This window comes from Silurus meridionalis, chromosome 4 (assembly GCF_014805685.1).
Source record: "Silurus meridionalis isolate SWU-2019-XX chromosome 4, ASM1480568v1, whole genome shotgun sequence".
Taxonomy (NCBI): domain Eukaryota; kingdom Metazoa; phylum Chordata; class Actinopteri; order Siluriformes; family Siluridae; genus Silurus; species Silurus meridionalis.
In genome coordinates, this window is record NC_060887.1 from 28,938,909 (window position 1) to 28,955,530 (window position 16,622).

General features: G+C 37.9%; 1 protein-coding gene across 15 annotated transcripts in view; it reads left to right on the top strand.

Annotated features, from left to right (window-relative positions):
* Positions 1–16,622, top strand: part of ptprma (protein tyrosine phosphatase receptor type Ma) — a 204,258-nt gene that overhangs the window by 87,997 nt on the left and 99,639 nt on the right. For all 15 annotated transcript variants that reach the window (XM_046846529.1, XM_046846530.1, XM_046846531.1 and 12 more), the window contains exon 7: positions 9,168–9,461. In XM_046846529.1, the coding sequence (XP_046702485.1) occupies positions 9,168–9,461 (294 nt within the window). The remainder of the gene's footprint in view (positions 1–9,167; positions 9,462–16,622) is intronic.

The following is a 16,622-nucleotide window of genomic DNA, read 5'->3' on the forward strand; positions in this document are numbered from 1 at the left end:
AATACTTTTAAGTCAGATTAATCTGTTACAGCTTATCATAGTGATTTAGATCAGCCCACCCAATGTATCCTGCGTTGTAATCAAATATATATTTCTATTAAAATAAGCATAGATATGTCTTTCTGTGTGGGAGAGAACAAACTACAGCTAACAGCCCAATCGTGTGTGTGTGCATGTGTGTGTGATCAATTCTCAAACACACAACCCAAAACGGCTGCCTCCAGTTCTGACAGAGCAACAGCCAAAATAAAAGAGAGCTACATTTAAATACTTTTCCATCTGAGTGAGAATATCATTACACTGTAAATCATAACACAGCAGGAAACACCCTTCTTCCTCTGTAGTACTGTACTTTGTTAAACAGCAGAGTGTGTGGCCTCAGACTAACTCCTTATATTTCATTTCTCCGAAAGCACGTTTTCAGCGCTCTTGCCATAGGTTAGCTTCTTTCATTTCATTACTTGTGGCCCTAGAGTACCTCTGAACTCAAAAAAGGGGGTTATTGTTTTGGTTGCAAATTTGTCAAGAAAGCACAAGTCACATTGTCAAGGCAGCGCATATGTCTGAGGGCCTGTAAAAAAAACTCAGTAAGAGCTTCAGTTTGTCAGTTTGCCACTAGAAATTAGCTACCTGTCTTATTAATGTTAGTAATAAAAAAGTAAAATCGGTTTTGGTAACTGGTAAAAAATTTCCCAAGACTATAACAATGCCAGTCAAGTCATAGGCACTGAGAAATCCCACTTTTGGACAATTCTTTGCAGTTAGTTTGTTGACTAGCTACATTACGCTAGTGAGATATTAATGTACTGTGTATTTATATACATGTTATATACATGTATGCTGGTATTTTAATTAGTAAATTCTAGTGTATTATACCACAGAGCTGTTTAACAGTCAGCAGGTGTTGATTCATTTTCAGTGACAGCTCTGACAGTATGCCTGGCTGTAATTCATATCACGGCTTTGTAGTAATGCACTTGTTCTTATATTCTGTTACTACACAGTAGCAGCAGCTCATACATAAAGATTTGTGCGGCTGAAATGAAACATTCCATTCAGCAAATCAATACATTGTAATCGATGTGTTCTGTAAAACCGATGTGATTAGCTTTTTTTCTTGGTCGTTCACTGCATTTAAAGAATTTCTGGTCTTCTTGACTTCAGGAGAAAGAGAAGGAATAACTGTTTAACATGTAATAAAGCTACTTTCACTAACATTAACTATAATGATATATAGATAAAAATATGATGTAATTCTGTATAAAATAATAATCTGTGGTATAGCAGGAATGAAACACTTTGAGATTTGCTTTAATAGACAATAATGGACTTGGGTGGTAAACAGGTTTCATGAAAGGCCACAACTCAGATTATTCATTGATTATGTATTAAAATAGATTTATCAATTAATTATTTTTCCATACATTTCTGCACTATTTTATTCCACAAAACAGCATGTGTTTCCTAAATCGATTTTGTAAGAAAAAATGATGAGGACAACAGTAATTGTAATTAAGAAGAAGTTTATAACAGCGTAGCAGTGACAAAATACATGACATACTTTGGGTTCATCTGAGTCAGAAAGAACCCAGAACAAACTCTGCTCAGATATTTTATATTGTTCTTCCCTTTGAAATGTAGACAGGATTTAGCTTTTAGTGTAGGAAATCAGTAAAGGAACATATTGCTGGGTGATACCACTATCGAGCCGGAGGTCCCTGTTGTTTACACCTTTGCTAGTGCCGGCCCTCACAGCAGGTCAGGTAATGGTATTGTTTAAATGATAATCATGGTCTCAGACACCTTTTGGTTAGCCTTGATGGCTTGCTGCCTCTATCAGACTAATTTAAGTCTGAATTAAGACTATGATTGAGATTAATACAACTGAAATTCTACATCAAACTACATAACTACTTTTTTATCAAATTTAAGCCGTTTTGTGGATGAGCTTAATTTGATATAGCGTGGGGTGGAATCTGGGTTGAGTCAGTCTGTAATTCCTACAATATCTTAATGTAAAATACAGAATGCGTGTGGTGAGTCTTTGTGTGCGTGTGTGTGTGTGTGTGTGTTTGTGCAGTCATCGGTATGTGAGATATATATGAGACCTGTCAGTGTAAATGAGCTGAAGGGTGCTCAAGTGTTCAGCACTAAATCTTGCTATGATTTTTTTCACACGCAGCAGAAGCTCTTTCCTGCCTGCCGTCTCACATTATTCATCATTATTTAGGCAGTATTACAGAAGGTGTCACTTCTACGAGCTTGTAATTGGAGTGCATTACAACGACAACAACTTCTTTCAGTTATTTGCCCAAATTTGTTTCAGTGTTTTCAGCTGCTGTAGCTGTGCCGCGTTTCCCGATTAAACATTGCCCCATTTCCCAGCCTTGTATCCGATGCGCTCATTGAGCACAACCTGTTCACTTTGCAAGGCTGATGCATCTCATTACGAGCGTCTGCTGAAGGGAGCACTAATTCAGGCTGTGCTTAGTTCAATACCACGAAGAGTTGGCCGAGGGCAACATGTACAACAGCATGCCCAAAGCCTGCAGGTTAACAAAGCTGACCTGCCCTCCTGAGGCTGCATGATGGCGAACATAAATCATTCACACTCTGCTCTTATACATTGTTTCACACCCCATGCGGCCATTACACGCCTTCAAGTGCCAGCAGTGTGCATACTGGCATTGTAGCATACACCTGCAGCTGCCACAGGTGTGCTTTATCTCACTGTTTTTCTTTCATTTTGTATTTTTAATCTCCTGCATGGTGGGTGGCCAGAAGGGAATAGAAGATTCAGAGGAATACAGCAGATGTCAGAGAAGTAGAACTCAACCAAGAAAACTGGGGAAAAAATTGCATTGCAGAGAAAAAAATATGTGTGAAAGGAAAAGTCAAATTTCCTGTACTGAGGCTGTAACACAATACCAGTGTCTGTGGGTATGTTCCAAACTCGACCCCCTACCTAACATTGAGAGAAAAAAAAACTGAAGTAGAAATGACAGCAATGTAAGCACGAGTGTAAAATTTGGCTTTGAAATTTTTGCAACCTCAGCTTTATCCCTGGAGGTCTGGGAGTGTTATTTTAAAGGAGGAAAGAGGAGCTTTTTATCTTGTCAGATACATTTTTCTTTCATATATCCCAATACGCATATCCCCCTATTGATCAATGACTCAATAAATGAATGGATAAATTAATGAATGATATATACTGTACATGATCTCTAAACTTATCCTGTTGCTATGTGAACTTTGGAAAGCTATCTAAAAATTGGTTTTGTATTTGTTTACTCTCTTACATAGTATGGTGCCTATCAACCAGACATCAGAATCCACACTATATGCAAACGTTTGTGGACACATGACCATAAGATTTGCATGAACATCCTATTCCACATTTAGTCCCCATTTAGAATCCTCTCCACTCTTCTGGGAAGATGTTTCATTAGATTTTGGAGTGCCACATATGTACCAAATATGAATGGAAAAGTCAGGGGTCCCACTACTTTTGTTCATATAGTGTATCGTGTGCTGTTTTGATGTTGTGCAGTTGGATTTAGCTTTAATACCATTTTTACACCATTACGAATCGATTTATATTTTAAAGCTTGGTGCTTGGTGTGCAAGAATTCGATATTTTTTTAGACAATGTGTAAGGTGCTGACACAATAGACGACAGTTGTCTTGGTGTGTCATAGTTTGTAAAGACAGATGGCGTGCTTGAGGTGCTGTAGGAAGTGCTCCTTGATTTCTAAGAAAAAAACTTTACTCCCAGAAAAAGTTTGGAGTGCTTTTGCTTTCCCTGCCTAGCATTTAACCTTAAATTCATGACATCTACAAGAGCTTGTGTTGCATTGGAAAACTTTGTGAAACCAGATCAAACCAAGTCCAAATAACAGGGTAGTAGAAACATTGACCCTCAAAATAACAAATAGGTTCCTTGGGTGACAGCAACATCTCTGGCAGTTTTACACAGAAATGAATGGATTATATCAGAGAGATCATGTGGGTATAGGGGTCAGTTTGCATGACCATATGCTTCTAAATATATCCGAATGTGGAATAGGATTTAGTGAATGGGTTTGTGTGCCGGGTGCAATGGCATGGAGACACACAGCTGTGTGTTGTAAAACACATGAAGTATGGCAAGCAGCAGTCATTCTTCCAAAGCAGCACAGCACATCATGGTTGTAATAGTTTGCCCTGTGACCTGTAAATTTTAACCCCTTAACTTCCTGGGAGCCAGAAGGTCCCATCTTAGATTCCCCAATCTGATACATTACTTTCATTGTAGTTGCTGAATGAATTATAGTTTAAATAATGTAATAATAAATGCTGCATATTTTATAAATTCTGATTGTGTTCTCTAGCATTTTGTTTAATTTTTGTATGTTTAATCTTTTTGAATTCGAATTGATTGAAATTTATTTTTAATTTATTTCTGGGCCATAAATTATTATAATTATTTTTTTGCTTGGATGCTGAAAAAGCGTTTTTTAAACCATCCTAGAAATGATCAATATCCATTGAGATGTGCCAAGCCTGAGTTATATTATCTTGGCTGGTGGTTAGATGCATCAGTGGCTATGTTTTCACATGATAGCATAGAAAAAAAAAACAGGTAAAAGAATGTCAAATCAGTCAGACCCCTATGCCCCTTCTTGCCAAATCATAAATAAACGCAATGACACACGGACAGAACGAAGCCAATGATGCATTTCTGTCTCTGTACAATCCTCCGTACAATCTCTGCTTTAAAATGTGTTTTCACTCCAGATTGAAATGTCAATTTATCTAGCCTAACCCGGCGCTGAATGATTGTGCCGTGAAGGCTTGTTTTTTTTTTGTTGTTTTTTTGGGGGGGAGACAATACCTTGCCCCCCTCACTGTGGGCATCCACACCTGTTCTGTGTCTGCCAGGCTGAAATTGAGATGTCAGACAGGGAGTGGGCTTACAAGAGAAGGAGTAAAGAGGAATACATTTAAATTGCCACATGCAATATTATACAGCAGTGGAGACAGACATGAAGGCTTGTGTTTTGACAAGGGGACCATGTCATATGTTTGCATGCTGTTAGAGATACAATATGAGCTCCCAGACATTTCTTGTTTTGCCTGGGTACCCTTGTTTGCACTTCACACCTTGTTTGCACTTTGCATTTTGCCAAAGCTGCTTGTAAGTTCAAGGCAAAGTCTTTTCAATGCAATTAAAGCAATTTGATATGATTCAGTTGAGAGAGAAACAGTAAGTTTAACCAGCCTACTCAAAAAAAAACTGATTTTCAATCACACAGTCTGTGTTAAACTGATTTATGATAATGGCTGGGTATTTGTTAATGCATTCACACTTACACTGATAGGATACCAGCATGATCAACACTGAAGACTTGTTCTGCTTAGAAATTTTGCATTTACACTCTGTGCCCTGATGCATCCATCTATTGTGTATTCCAATGCCTATCTGCTGGCAGCAGTGCAAGGTCTATGATTGGCTGTTCAGCCTTGCAAGCAAAGCAAGCAAACAGCAATCTCTAGAGAGCACACATACCGAATATCTCATTCATCTTTTTCATCTTGACTCATCTGCTCAGCATTTCTCCACTTCTGATAATCAGATATAGCTAGTTGTATTTTTAAAACAAAACGGCTGAGTAGACATATTAAATAGATTCACGACAGCTAAAAATAGGTAGCTAGGCTTCCTTGATTGGCTTCATCCCAAATCACTTACAACTGCACTGAATTTACTTAGATTTTTATTATGAGCATGTGGTGCATATTCTGAGAATACACCCTAGATTAGACTTTATTACTTTTTTCACTTCTTTTAATTCAATATCATAGCCTTCTAATTTGCAGTTTGGAGTTGTAACCACCAAGCCACCAATGCCTCTGTGCATCATATACACCAGGGGTCTCCACAAAGGGCCGATGTGGGTGCAGGTTTTAATTGCAACCCAGAAAGTTCACACCAAATTTTACCTGTTTAAATCTAATGATTTACATTTTCAATGCCAATCAGGTGTGGCCCTTGTTGGAATGAAAACCCCCACCCACACTTTGTGGAACAGATTAGACACCCCTGATATACACCCATTCAACGAAATATTTGCATCAGTTCAGGATAGGCAATTTAAATAGCAGCATGTTTTGATGCTAAAAGGAAACCAGAAGACCCAGAAGAAACCTACATGGCCACAGGTACAACACATACATACAGGCAGTGCCTGTTCTTAGGATTTAAACCAGGGTCCACTATATGATTGTCACATGCAAAAGTGTTTACTTTAGGATGCAGCCTTTTTCCATGATACTGGGTTTTCAGATGCTGCAGCCTTCTTGTATGCATGTCAGTCATCAGTTGTTAGCCCTGTGTTTACTACAACGTTTCACAAAAGGCATCAAGTGACATTTTCAGCTGCCTTGCCACTTTGGACCCTTACACAATGTAACTTTATGAAATCCTGATTCCATCAGAAAAGAAGATGGAGAGAAACATTGCTGTTTTTTACAACCATCCTGCTCTGGTCACACCTGGACACAACTGTCAGGAAGATGGATACCCCATTACTGCAGCTGTAATTGGCACTCTCTGTGGCCCAAATCAATATCATATCCCATGTTTGCTCTGCACCACAGAGCTGCTGGGTTACCCAAACCTGCGACTGCTCTGAGGCTCTGGTGAGAGACGGAGCCATTTCATCTCTTCATTAGTACATCGCCATGCAGTTCAGCACAGATCTACGGCAACAATTTCCAAGATAACAGAGAGTGTATGAAAGATGAGAAGGCTCAAGGGCATAATGAGGCAAAATATGAAATAGTTTTGTCCAAATGGTTTCCAAAAAAAACAAGGTTTCCATGACAAACTGGGTTTCCGTTAGACAAGCAACATCATTCAAAGACATCAAATCAGGCTTTATACAATTACAAAATTCTCCCCAGACACAGAATCAAATTGACTTTATGTTTGTATTTATTGTAATAGATTTTTATGCTGTGCACTGCAGTAGATCAAATCCTTTTCAGTGAAGTACTATGCATGTGTCTATGCATGTGTGTCTGCTTGTGTTTTATAATGAAACCCCACTAAAATGGGTCAATGGTGAAATAGAACAGGACCATAGGGGTGATAAGTAATGAATTTCAGCTCATAATCTAAATCAATGAGGGTCAAAAATTAATTGGATTAAGTCAGTACCTCTGTGCAAACTGTCTTCTGTAGCCAGTTTACATCATATCAACTAAAAACTCACACCAACATAAATTAAACCCTAAAATGTTTTTTTTGTGTTGCGATTATTTACATCAGGACCTATTAGGACCACATGGCGCAAATATTACAGTAAAAAAAAGTAAAATATACATATCAGTTACTTCACACCTATCAAACATTATATAATATATATATATACAGTGGAACCTCGGAGCTCGCGACGGTTAGGGACCAAGACCGGTCGCGAGTTCCGAATTTTCGCGACCTTTTGATACGCCCCTTCCAACCCAGTAAAAACCCAAAGAACACTATACGAAATCGATTTAAATGAGTAAATAACACTATTTCACTCCATAACATTTAATTATTAGACATAATAATTAATGAGATAAACCTTGATTAGAAATGTTAAAACTAGCGTTTTGAGCAGCTCGCGGTTGCTCACGAGCTGATCTGAATGAGAGTCGCGGTCGGAATGAAAGTCGGGAGCATGCGGTCGCGGCGCTGAGGCCATGAGCTCCGAGGTTCCACTGTATAATATATGTTTAATACCTTTTATATATATATATATATATATATATATATATATATATATATATATATATATATATATATATATATATATAAAATATAAGCCGCACCCACTAAATTTTACAAAAGATTTTTATTTTGAACATAAATAAGCCGCACCTGTCTATAAGCCTACACTGAAACTAATGAACTTTACACAGGCTTTAACGAAAGACAGTGTCTGTTACATGGTGTAACGGGTGAAATATGTTGTGGCTCTTTTAAGAGCAGAGAGGCATTTTTCCGGTATAACTGCATGTGTGCAAGACCGAGGAATATGTCCTTATTATTTTCTGATGCTCATTTCTAAGTTTCTTTGACTAACCCGTAACGCTGTTGTCAAGAAAAATAAAAAAGCACGAGTTTTGGAAACCTGTCTGTGCTTATATGATTTCTGTTGCAACTGGAGTTAGCGAGCTATCCCTTCATCCAGACTCAACGTGTTACAACGGCTTGTATCTAAACAGTAGCCTACCAAGAAAGTCATTGTTCACTGTCTTCCTCCTTTCTTTCACAACAATTTCTCTCAGGAGTTTATCTTTTGGCATCGTCGTGTGTTTAAAAATCACCATCGGTGAAGCTTTTCTCCCGATGCTGTGCAGCTCAGAACACAGGTGAAGTGCGTTTTTTCATGCCCGGTTGTTTTCAGCTTGATGAATGATTCTCCTTTTCTATAGACAGTCCAATTGAGCGGCAGATCTAACATCAGAGGAACCTCATCCATATTTATGATGTGGTGCGGCTCGATTCAGTGGGAGCGCGATTTAATATAAAGAGTTTCATTGGTTCATCTGAACCCGTTCGGCAATTTCATTGGTCTAATGTTATGGGGTTCAGTTTTTTGGCTTGAAGTTTGTGAAACCGGGAAAAACCCAGGATAAATTAGCCGCTTCGTTGTTTAAGCCGCGGGGTTCAAAGCATGGGAAAAAAGTAGCGGCTTATAGTCCGGAAAATACGGTGTGTGTGTGTGTGTATATATATATATATATATATATATATATATATATATATATATATATATATATATATATATATTTATTTCAATTTGATATTAGTGAACCTCCACATACTTTTGCTAAAAGTTTTTTAGTCAGCCCGTCATTGCTATGATTTAAATCTTGATATGAACTATAAATATGTATGTATAATATCAATATAATATGCATGAGCACATCTAACATTTATATTGAATGAGAAGGAGACAATTTGAATAGATAGTATCAAACCCCACCTTTTAACCTCTTCACCTCTTTCAACTGGCACCAATAAATGGATAGAAATATGGTATGCTTTGTTTTTGCTTGCATAATGTTTATATGTGGTACAGTGTGCATGTAAACGAAGAGCTGTCATTAAAAAAGATGTTCCTTTTCCTATTCAGAACCTCCGATCCCAATCGCACCACCTCAGCTGACTGCAGTCGGTGCAACCTATCTATGGATCCAGCTCAATGCTAACTCAATCAACGGCGATGGCCCTATCATCGAGAAGGAGGTTGAGTACCGCACAATGTCTGGAAGCTTGATTGACAACCAGCCCGTAGATAAGCCGAACCACAAGATCGGCCACCTGGATCCAGACACAGAGTATGAGATCAGTGTTCTTTTAACAAGACCCAACGAGGGCGGCACTGGAGCTCCAGGTCCACCACTGCGAGCCAGGACCAAGTGTGCTGGTAAGTACCTAAGCCTCTGTTGTCTTCTCCTGTGTCATTTATTCATGAATATGACTGCAGTTGTACGTGCAGAATTATAAGTAAATACAAAGATGTCCCTTGTGTAAACCTTAACACCAAATTGGAAAGCTCTCCAATAATATTTTCATGATACAATGACTTTTTCACTGTCCATACCTACACATCAGAAGCTCTTGAAATGCTTGATTTATATGTAGTTTAAATAACATATAATATAAAATATTAGCACATTATAGTTTTACAATTTTGAACTAGTTACCTTTTATTTGCGTGTATGTTTCCCTAAAGAACTCACAATATTTTAAGCATAGTATTTGCAGATAGATTCTTATATCTGAAAAGAACCAGTTCAATCTACAAATGATTAGACATTTGCCCACTATTAACATTTATAATTTGTGCTAAACTGACCAAAATTTCTGGTGATTGAAAAATGTAATAATATTATGATATTGGATATTGCAACACTTACAGAATAATTGTCTTTACCTAATGAGCAACATTCAGTTAAATTCAGTTAGTAATTTAGCTACAGTATACACTATACGGAATAAAGTATTGGGACACCTGTCTTTTCCAGAAATATGTGGCTCTTTCCCAAACTGTCTACACAAAGATGGAGGCACACGATTGTATAGAATGTCTCTGGATGTGGTAGCATGAAGTTTTCCCTTAACTTGAAACAGGAGACTCAAACCTGTCTCAGCATGGCAATGCCCCATGCAAGTCAGCTCCATGAAGATATGGTTTACATGGGTTGGAGTAAAAGATATTTTGAGTGACCTGTTATAAAACTCTGACCTCAACCCTATTAAACCCTATTATATTTGGAATGAATTGGGACACTGACTGCACCCCAGACCTCCACAACCTACATCAGTAGCTGGTTTAACTAACACCCTTGTGGCTGTACAAATCTCCAAGCACACCCCCAAAATCTAGTGGAAAATCTTGCCAGAAGTGTGAAGGTTATTATAAAGGCAAATAGGGACTAAATGTGGAATTGGGTGTTCAAGAAATACAAACTTTTATCCATATTGTGTTAATAGTAGCTATAAATATACCACAGTGCTTTTCAATTCTCATTAATGGTTGGTCAGAAGAAAATAAGAAGCATGATTATTGGCATACTGTGCTGGAGAAATCCCGTACAATCTCACGGTGTTATAAGCGTCTGTGGAACTATACTTTATATGACCACCGTTTCGATCATCCGTGCCTTTCTGTTGACTTTGGTTTGTAAATCTATTGTTTCAACACCAGTATGTGTAAGAGGTCATAGCACGTGTTCACAAACAAGTTCATTTTTCATCACATTTTCATTTTCCTGTTTACGGACACTTTTTTTTAGACTGAGGGTATCAGATACCTTAATAGATTTGATAAACCATGGAACAATTTCATTCCACGTTTTATATAACGTATGTGTAGAAACAAAAAGCAGACTCCGGAATATTTCCCTATTCTGCTAAGGACTAGCGCTACACTGCAATTTTTAGTGTTCTCTACTCTCCCAACACACCTGACTCAACCCAAAATGTGTGTTAAAAGTGTGTTAGAACAGACTAAGCAGAAAAATGTGCTGTATAGCCCCTTTATTTTTGAAGTCTGTCTTGAGGAGGCAACTATTGGTTCCCTATCCATAAGACTTGTCCGGAACAACACTGACAGCAAGCAATGAGACAGATAATGCTAAGTTCATTACAATCGAATAAACACTGGCATTGTTTACTTCTCCAATGTTTTTCCTGCATGGTAAGCAGCCGCCCCATCTAACACATTGTCCAGTGCATGTATCCCGCCTGGAGGGAGGAAATGCATCTCCTGTAATGGCATAGATACATTAACGTTATTAAGGACTCGTCAAAAATGCTGGGAACATTAGCAACATGGATCAGGACCCCCTGGGCTACAAACAAACGGTGTGCAATTATCACAGTAATTAAACAGGTGCAATGACTCTTCTTTCAAATGACTGCAGTGATTAGAGCAACGGTAGGAATGCAGAAGGGTGTCTGTATCGCTCTCCCACGCCAAGCTAATCGCTTTTCCATTTGCTTTTGTGCTAACCAACCATTAGCGCACCGTGTTGTTCGTCAGCCAATGAGCAAAAGGATGCTGAGGGCATAGTAAAAGCACATTTCCATAAATCACAGTTTTATTATTTATTCACTTGTCTGGTCAACATTAGCTTTTAGCCCCCTCAGGATAGTAAGGCGTACAAAAACAGATACTATCAGCTGTGTCACTATTAAATTAAAAACAAGACCGAGAATAAAGCGATATCTTGCCAACAGGGCGATGATAATAAACTGTATGAAGTCAGAGTTTCAGCTCCAGGGGAAAACACTGAACCCTTTCAGGAGCACCGAACTGTACACGTCATTGTCTAGAACTGGTAAAGGCGATAGGGTGCAGAAAAGAGTGCACCCATCAGACAGAGACAGAGGATATCATATAGCATCGGCCAGAGCTTTTAGAAAGATACAATAGGCAAGGCAGAGAACAAACATGCTTCCAAATGTGCTTTACAGCATGCCAGGACATGCCCTGGCCCCCAACCAGCATGCCCCTCACATTAGTATGACATTTGACACACACACAGACAGACATACCAATCATGCTGTGTGTCACACATTTCAACCCTGTCCACTGAGTACTCCTGGTGATCACTCTCATGTCAGGTAAGAAACTAATCACCAAACATCACAGCTAATTAGGCTTCATTGCTGAGGGGACACATGTGTGTTAACAGAATTTGATTTTGAAGAAAATGGCCACTAATGAATAAAAGTCTAGTCTTTCAAGAACCCAACGATATAAAAGGTAATGCAAGCTGTAATGTTTCTTCCCACATAACATAAGTAAACTGGCTGTTAGATGGCAGTCTGGTAGATGCAGCAGGTCTGTGGATTTTAAGATTTAATTGCAGGTGTGGTGATAGTTGTAATTACACCATGCCCCTGGCTAGTGAACCGTGCTAATTGTTATAATGAAGTGTGTATATTTCATTAGAGGGCTAATGTTTGACTTCCACACACTGCCTAGACACTGACCAGACGTGGGAGCGACCTGTGTGACTGCTCCAAACAGTCAGTTTACTGTAGCATGTCTGTAGCAATACGTTAGGCTAAATCTGAACTTCAACAGCAATGTTTTTTTATACTGTGTAAATATCTGAATAATATCACTGTCTGCCAGTGCAGTATTAACATTAACAAAAAATATTGTTTTTTGGTCATCAAGAATAAAGCTAGAAAAATGGCTAGAAACATATACAGGAATACAAGTACTATTAATACAAGTAACAGTAATATTATCACTACTAATATACCACTAAAACTATTACTACAATTAAATATTATATTTATATTTATTATTATTATCATTATTATTGTTGTTGTTATTTTGTAGCAATGGTCTATGGATTGTTGGTTGTTTATAATTAATCAAATGAATCATTGTGCTATTATATTTCTGCAGAAATGATTAACCTCTCAACGGTGTACCAGTATATATAAATAAAAAAAATAATAAATAAAAATATAAAAATTAGTTTCAAATTACTTAAAAAATGTAGCTGCACAGTATTTGTTTATGTTTATGTTTTTATGTTTTAGTTTGAAATGATCTCAAACTTTGGAAACTTTCTGTGGTTTTGTTTGGCCTGAATCTTCTCCTCGCTGGTTTGTCTCCGTTCCGCCATTTTTAATTCTGCAGCGTCTTTTCCGATTATCTGTCCAGGGGTCTCTTTTATAAAACTGGGCATAGGATTCCCACAAAAGAGTGCGTGTGCTCGAAAGGCAAAAATAGCATATGCCCAAAAATATATACAGATTTATGTATCATTTGCATGAATCAGCCTCATGCCCACTTTTAACCATAAATAGTCAATGCAAATAACCTAATAAATGCAATTGTTCTTTCGTTACGGTGAATAATGGCAGCAGGTGAGATAAGAGCAAAGAAATAAATTCTCAGATACTTAGATACACACACTTGTAGGTGAGGTGGAGGCCCTGGAAAAATACGTTATCTGGTTGCCACAGCAGCGGAATCACTAATAAAAAGAAGTCGCGTGAGTGGCAACGTGTGCTACAGAACGGAGAGTTGCAGAATTAAAGAAAATGTGGTCAGATCTGAAGGTATACTATGTTTCTACTCCTTTCATTTAAAATAAACAAATTTGTCAATTGCGCCTATTACATTTGGGAAAATAGACATTGCTTTAAATCGCATTTTAATTTTATGGCATTTAGGGACAGCTGTGATATACCAGACTGGACTAATGTGACGGTGAGACAGCGCTGAATAAATATTTACAATGAATTTTGATTTTAAAGTTGATTTTACAATATGGTGTTTATGAAACAATTATCACTTAGTACACATGCAAATAACACTGCTGGATTGAATCTTTATGATAACATGGATCTAGCGTATGATATGGAGTAAAATTTAATGTGTGTGAGGCTCTTCTCACATATACTTCCTACAATCTGATTTCAGTTCATGTGTCGCCAATTCCCCTTCTTGCCTTCTGTGTTTCCACACTGTGCATACCCGAGGCTCAGAGTTTACTTACAGGTGCTCACATTCTCCAGTCAAATTATTATTTTTTATAAACACAACCGTTACGTGGAAAGTGGCGTACGTACATCTTCAGCCCCGTTTTGTCCGTATGGCGGGTTTATAAATGAGACCCCCAGAGCGCTTCAGACTTTAGGGTGTGGTGCATCATTAATAATGGTCCGTTTGGAAACACAGTGCTCCGTGTGTAGTTAAATGGACAAAAGGAAACATCTAGGCAAATAATTTGTAATAAATTCTAATTACTCAAGTTGCTTGAGGAATCGTTTCAGCCTTATAAACTAGAGTATAACTGAGATCACAGTGTCGTCACAATGTTGGTGTCAATGTGCTGAAATGATTCTACAGTCAGTTGAACTAAAATTGCTAATAAAAATTGAAACAAATGAAAAAGAAAGAAAGAAAGAATGTGTGAATGTGTGTTGGCTTTATTGAATAGGTCTGTAAACTAGTGACTAGTGTAGAGGTAGCAGATAACCTGGAAAACAGGGAGTGTGTGTGTGTGTGTGTGTGTGTGTGTGTCCATTGTTGGAAAAACTTTGAAAATAGGAAATTCCAATCCAAAAAAGGATAAAAAAAAAACTACTTGCTGATATGTGCAGTCACACCCTGTGTGTTTGTGCCAGCGAGGGCGTCTCTCTGTGTGTGTGTGTGTGTGTGTGTGTGTGTGTGTGTGTGTGTGTGTGTGTGTGTGTGTGTGTGTAAAAGTGTGACTGAGCATGTAGCCGCTAATGCACTTTTTTTCAGGCGACAAGTTTCTAAGATGAGGTAAACAGGAAAACAAATATCCAAAGCAATTATAGAAAGAAATGTTCCCCCTCACCCTTCAGCCTTTCTGTCTCCTGCCATTTCATTTACACTGTTGTTTGGCAGGGGCAGAGCAGAGCCTGGATTGTGTAACATGACAAACTTTATCAGGATCAGAACTCGAGTTTGGCTTTCCGTCTCTGCCCCCTCGGACCAAATTCTCAAATTGGATTCGTCTTTGTTTTTTTTTTGTGTTTTTAAGTTTCTTTATTTACTAAAAGTGCCTGAATATTTCAGTAAATAGATGCAGCATTTTTGTATTTGAATTGTAGCGGTTTAAATGGCGATGTGTGAGTGTGTGGGCATTTTCTCAATTCACACTATGTTTCACAATGTTTTATTTTGCCAGTGGAGGTAATGACTTAAAGAAAAGGAGGTTAAATGGATTAATTAGTCCAAAAGTAGATTATAATGTCCAATCAGCTTCTCATTACTGAGCCACAAGGAACATATCTTTGGCATCTCAAAGCAACATGTATCGTCTAATAATCTGATAACGTCTTACTGACCTGTCCTAGTAGTCTCCGGTTCTTTCATTTTTTTTTTCTTTTATTTTCTTTCATTCTTTTTTTTTTAGTTTTTAGTTTGCAGCAGATTTTGTTTGACTGATGAACTATGAAACTGAACACAGTCATATCAAAGACGTCCCCTATTGCACAGATGGGATGATTTCATGATGCACTTCATGAATTAAATCTATAAAACGACCTCACTGCGAAAAAACTTCAAATTGAACATATTCGCTACATTACCTTAGCCACCTTCTTTTTTTTTTTTTTTTATCTCAGGCGGTTTTCACTCAGCCTCGTCCATGTGTGTAGAAGAGAGGAGAGGGAGAGAGAAAGAGAGAGAGTTAGATCGAGAGAAAGAGAGATGGGATCTGTAGGCTCATTGCTCAGTTTAATTCTGGTCATTTGTATTACTTTTCGAGTGCAGCAGCTCTCTGACTGCCAAACTTAAAACTTCACTCAATCCTGACAACCCATTTACTCCTCTGCCACAGAGCAGGGTGTGGCTAATGGAAACATGGGGGGGTTTAAATGTGTGCCAACACAATCAGCACACACACGGACATGCACATATGCCAGGACACTAACATCTTTTGCACAAAGTACACATTGTAGATATTGCCTGACAAAATTTGACTTTCCTATCTGTATGTGTGTGTGTGTGTGTGTGTGTGTGTGTGTGTGTGTGTGTGTGTGTGTGTGTGTGTGAACTTAAAGGTGATGAAACAAGATTATAAGCATTTATAAATAGCATTTATAAATGATCAAATACAGGTCCAAAGAAAACTGCAACCCACATATATTTACTGTTTTCCTTTCCATTTAGTTAAATGAAAAAAAAAAAAAAAAAATTAATGAATAATAAAACAAATATGAGCATTTAGATTGGAGCATAGATCATACGCATTATCCATGTAAGTTCAATTCCATTTCAATTTAAACATAAGAAGATTTGACTGCTCACTGGTCGCTCTTACAACACTGCTGAAATAGAGACTTCGGCTTCTCACCCCACTCCACAAATTGCACTTTAATTATTACTGTAATACCTCATTATACTCTGATATTACAAGACATTTGTCCATTCCAGTAACTAATGGAACTGTGTAGCGGATGGCTGGTTGTGAACTGTTTGCAAAAACAAGGCCCTGTTTTAAAAGCTTGCGCTGTGTATGTTCTACATGTCCTCAAGGGCTTTTTAATAGTCTCTTTGCAAATGTACTCTCATATATCT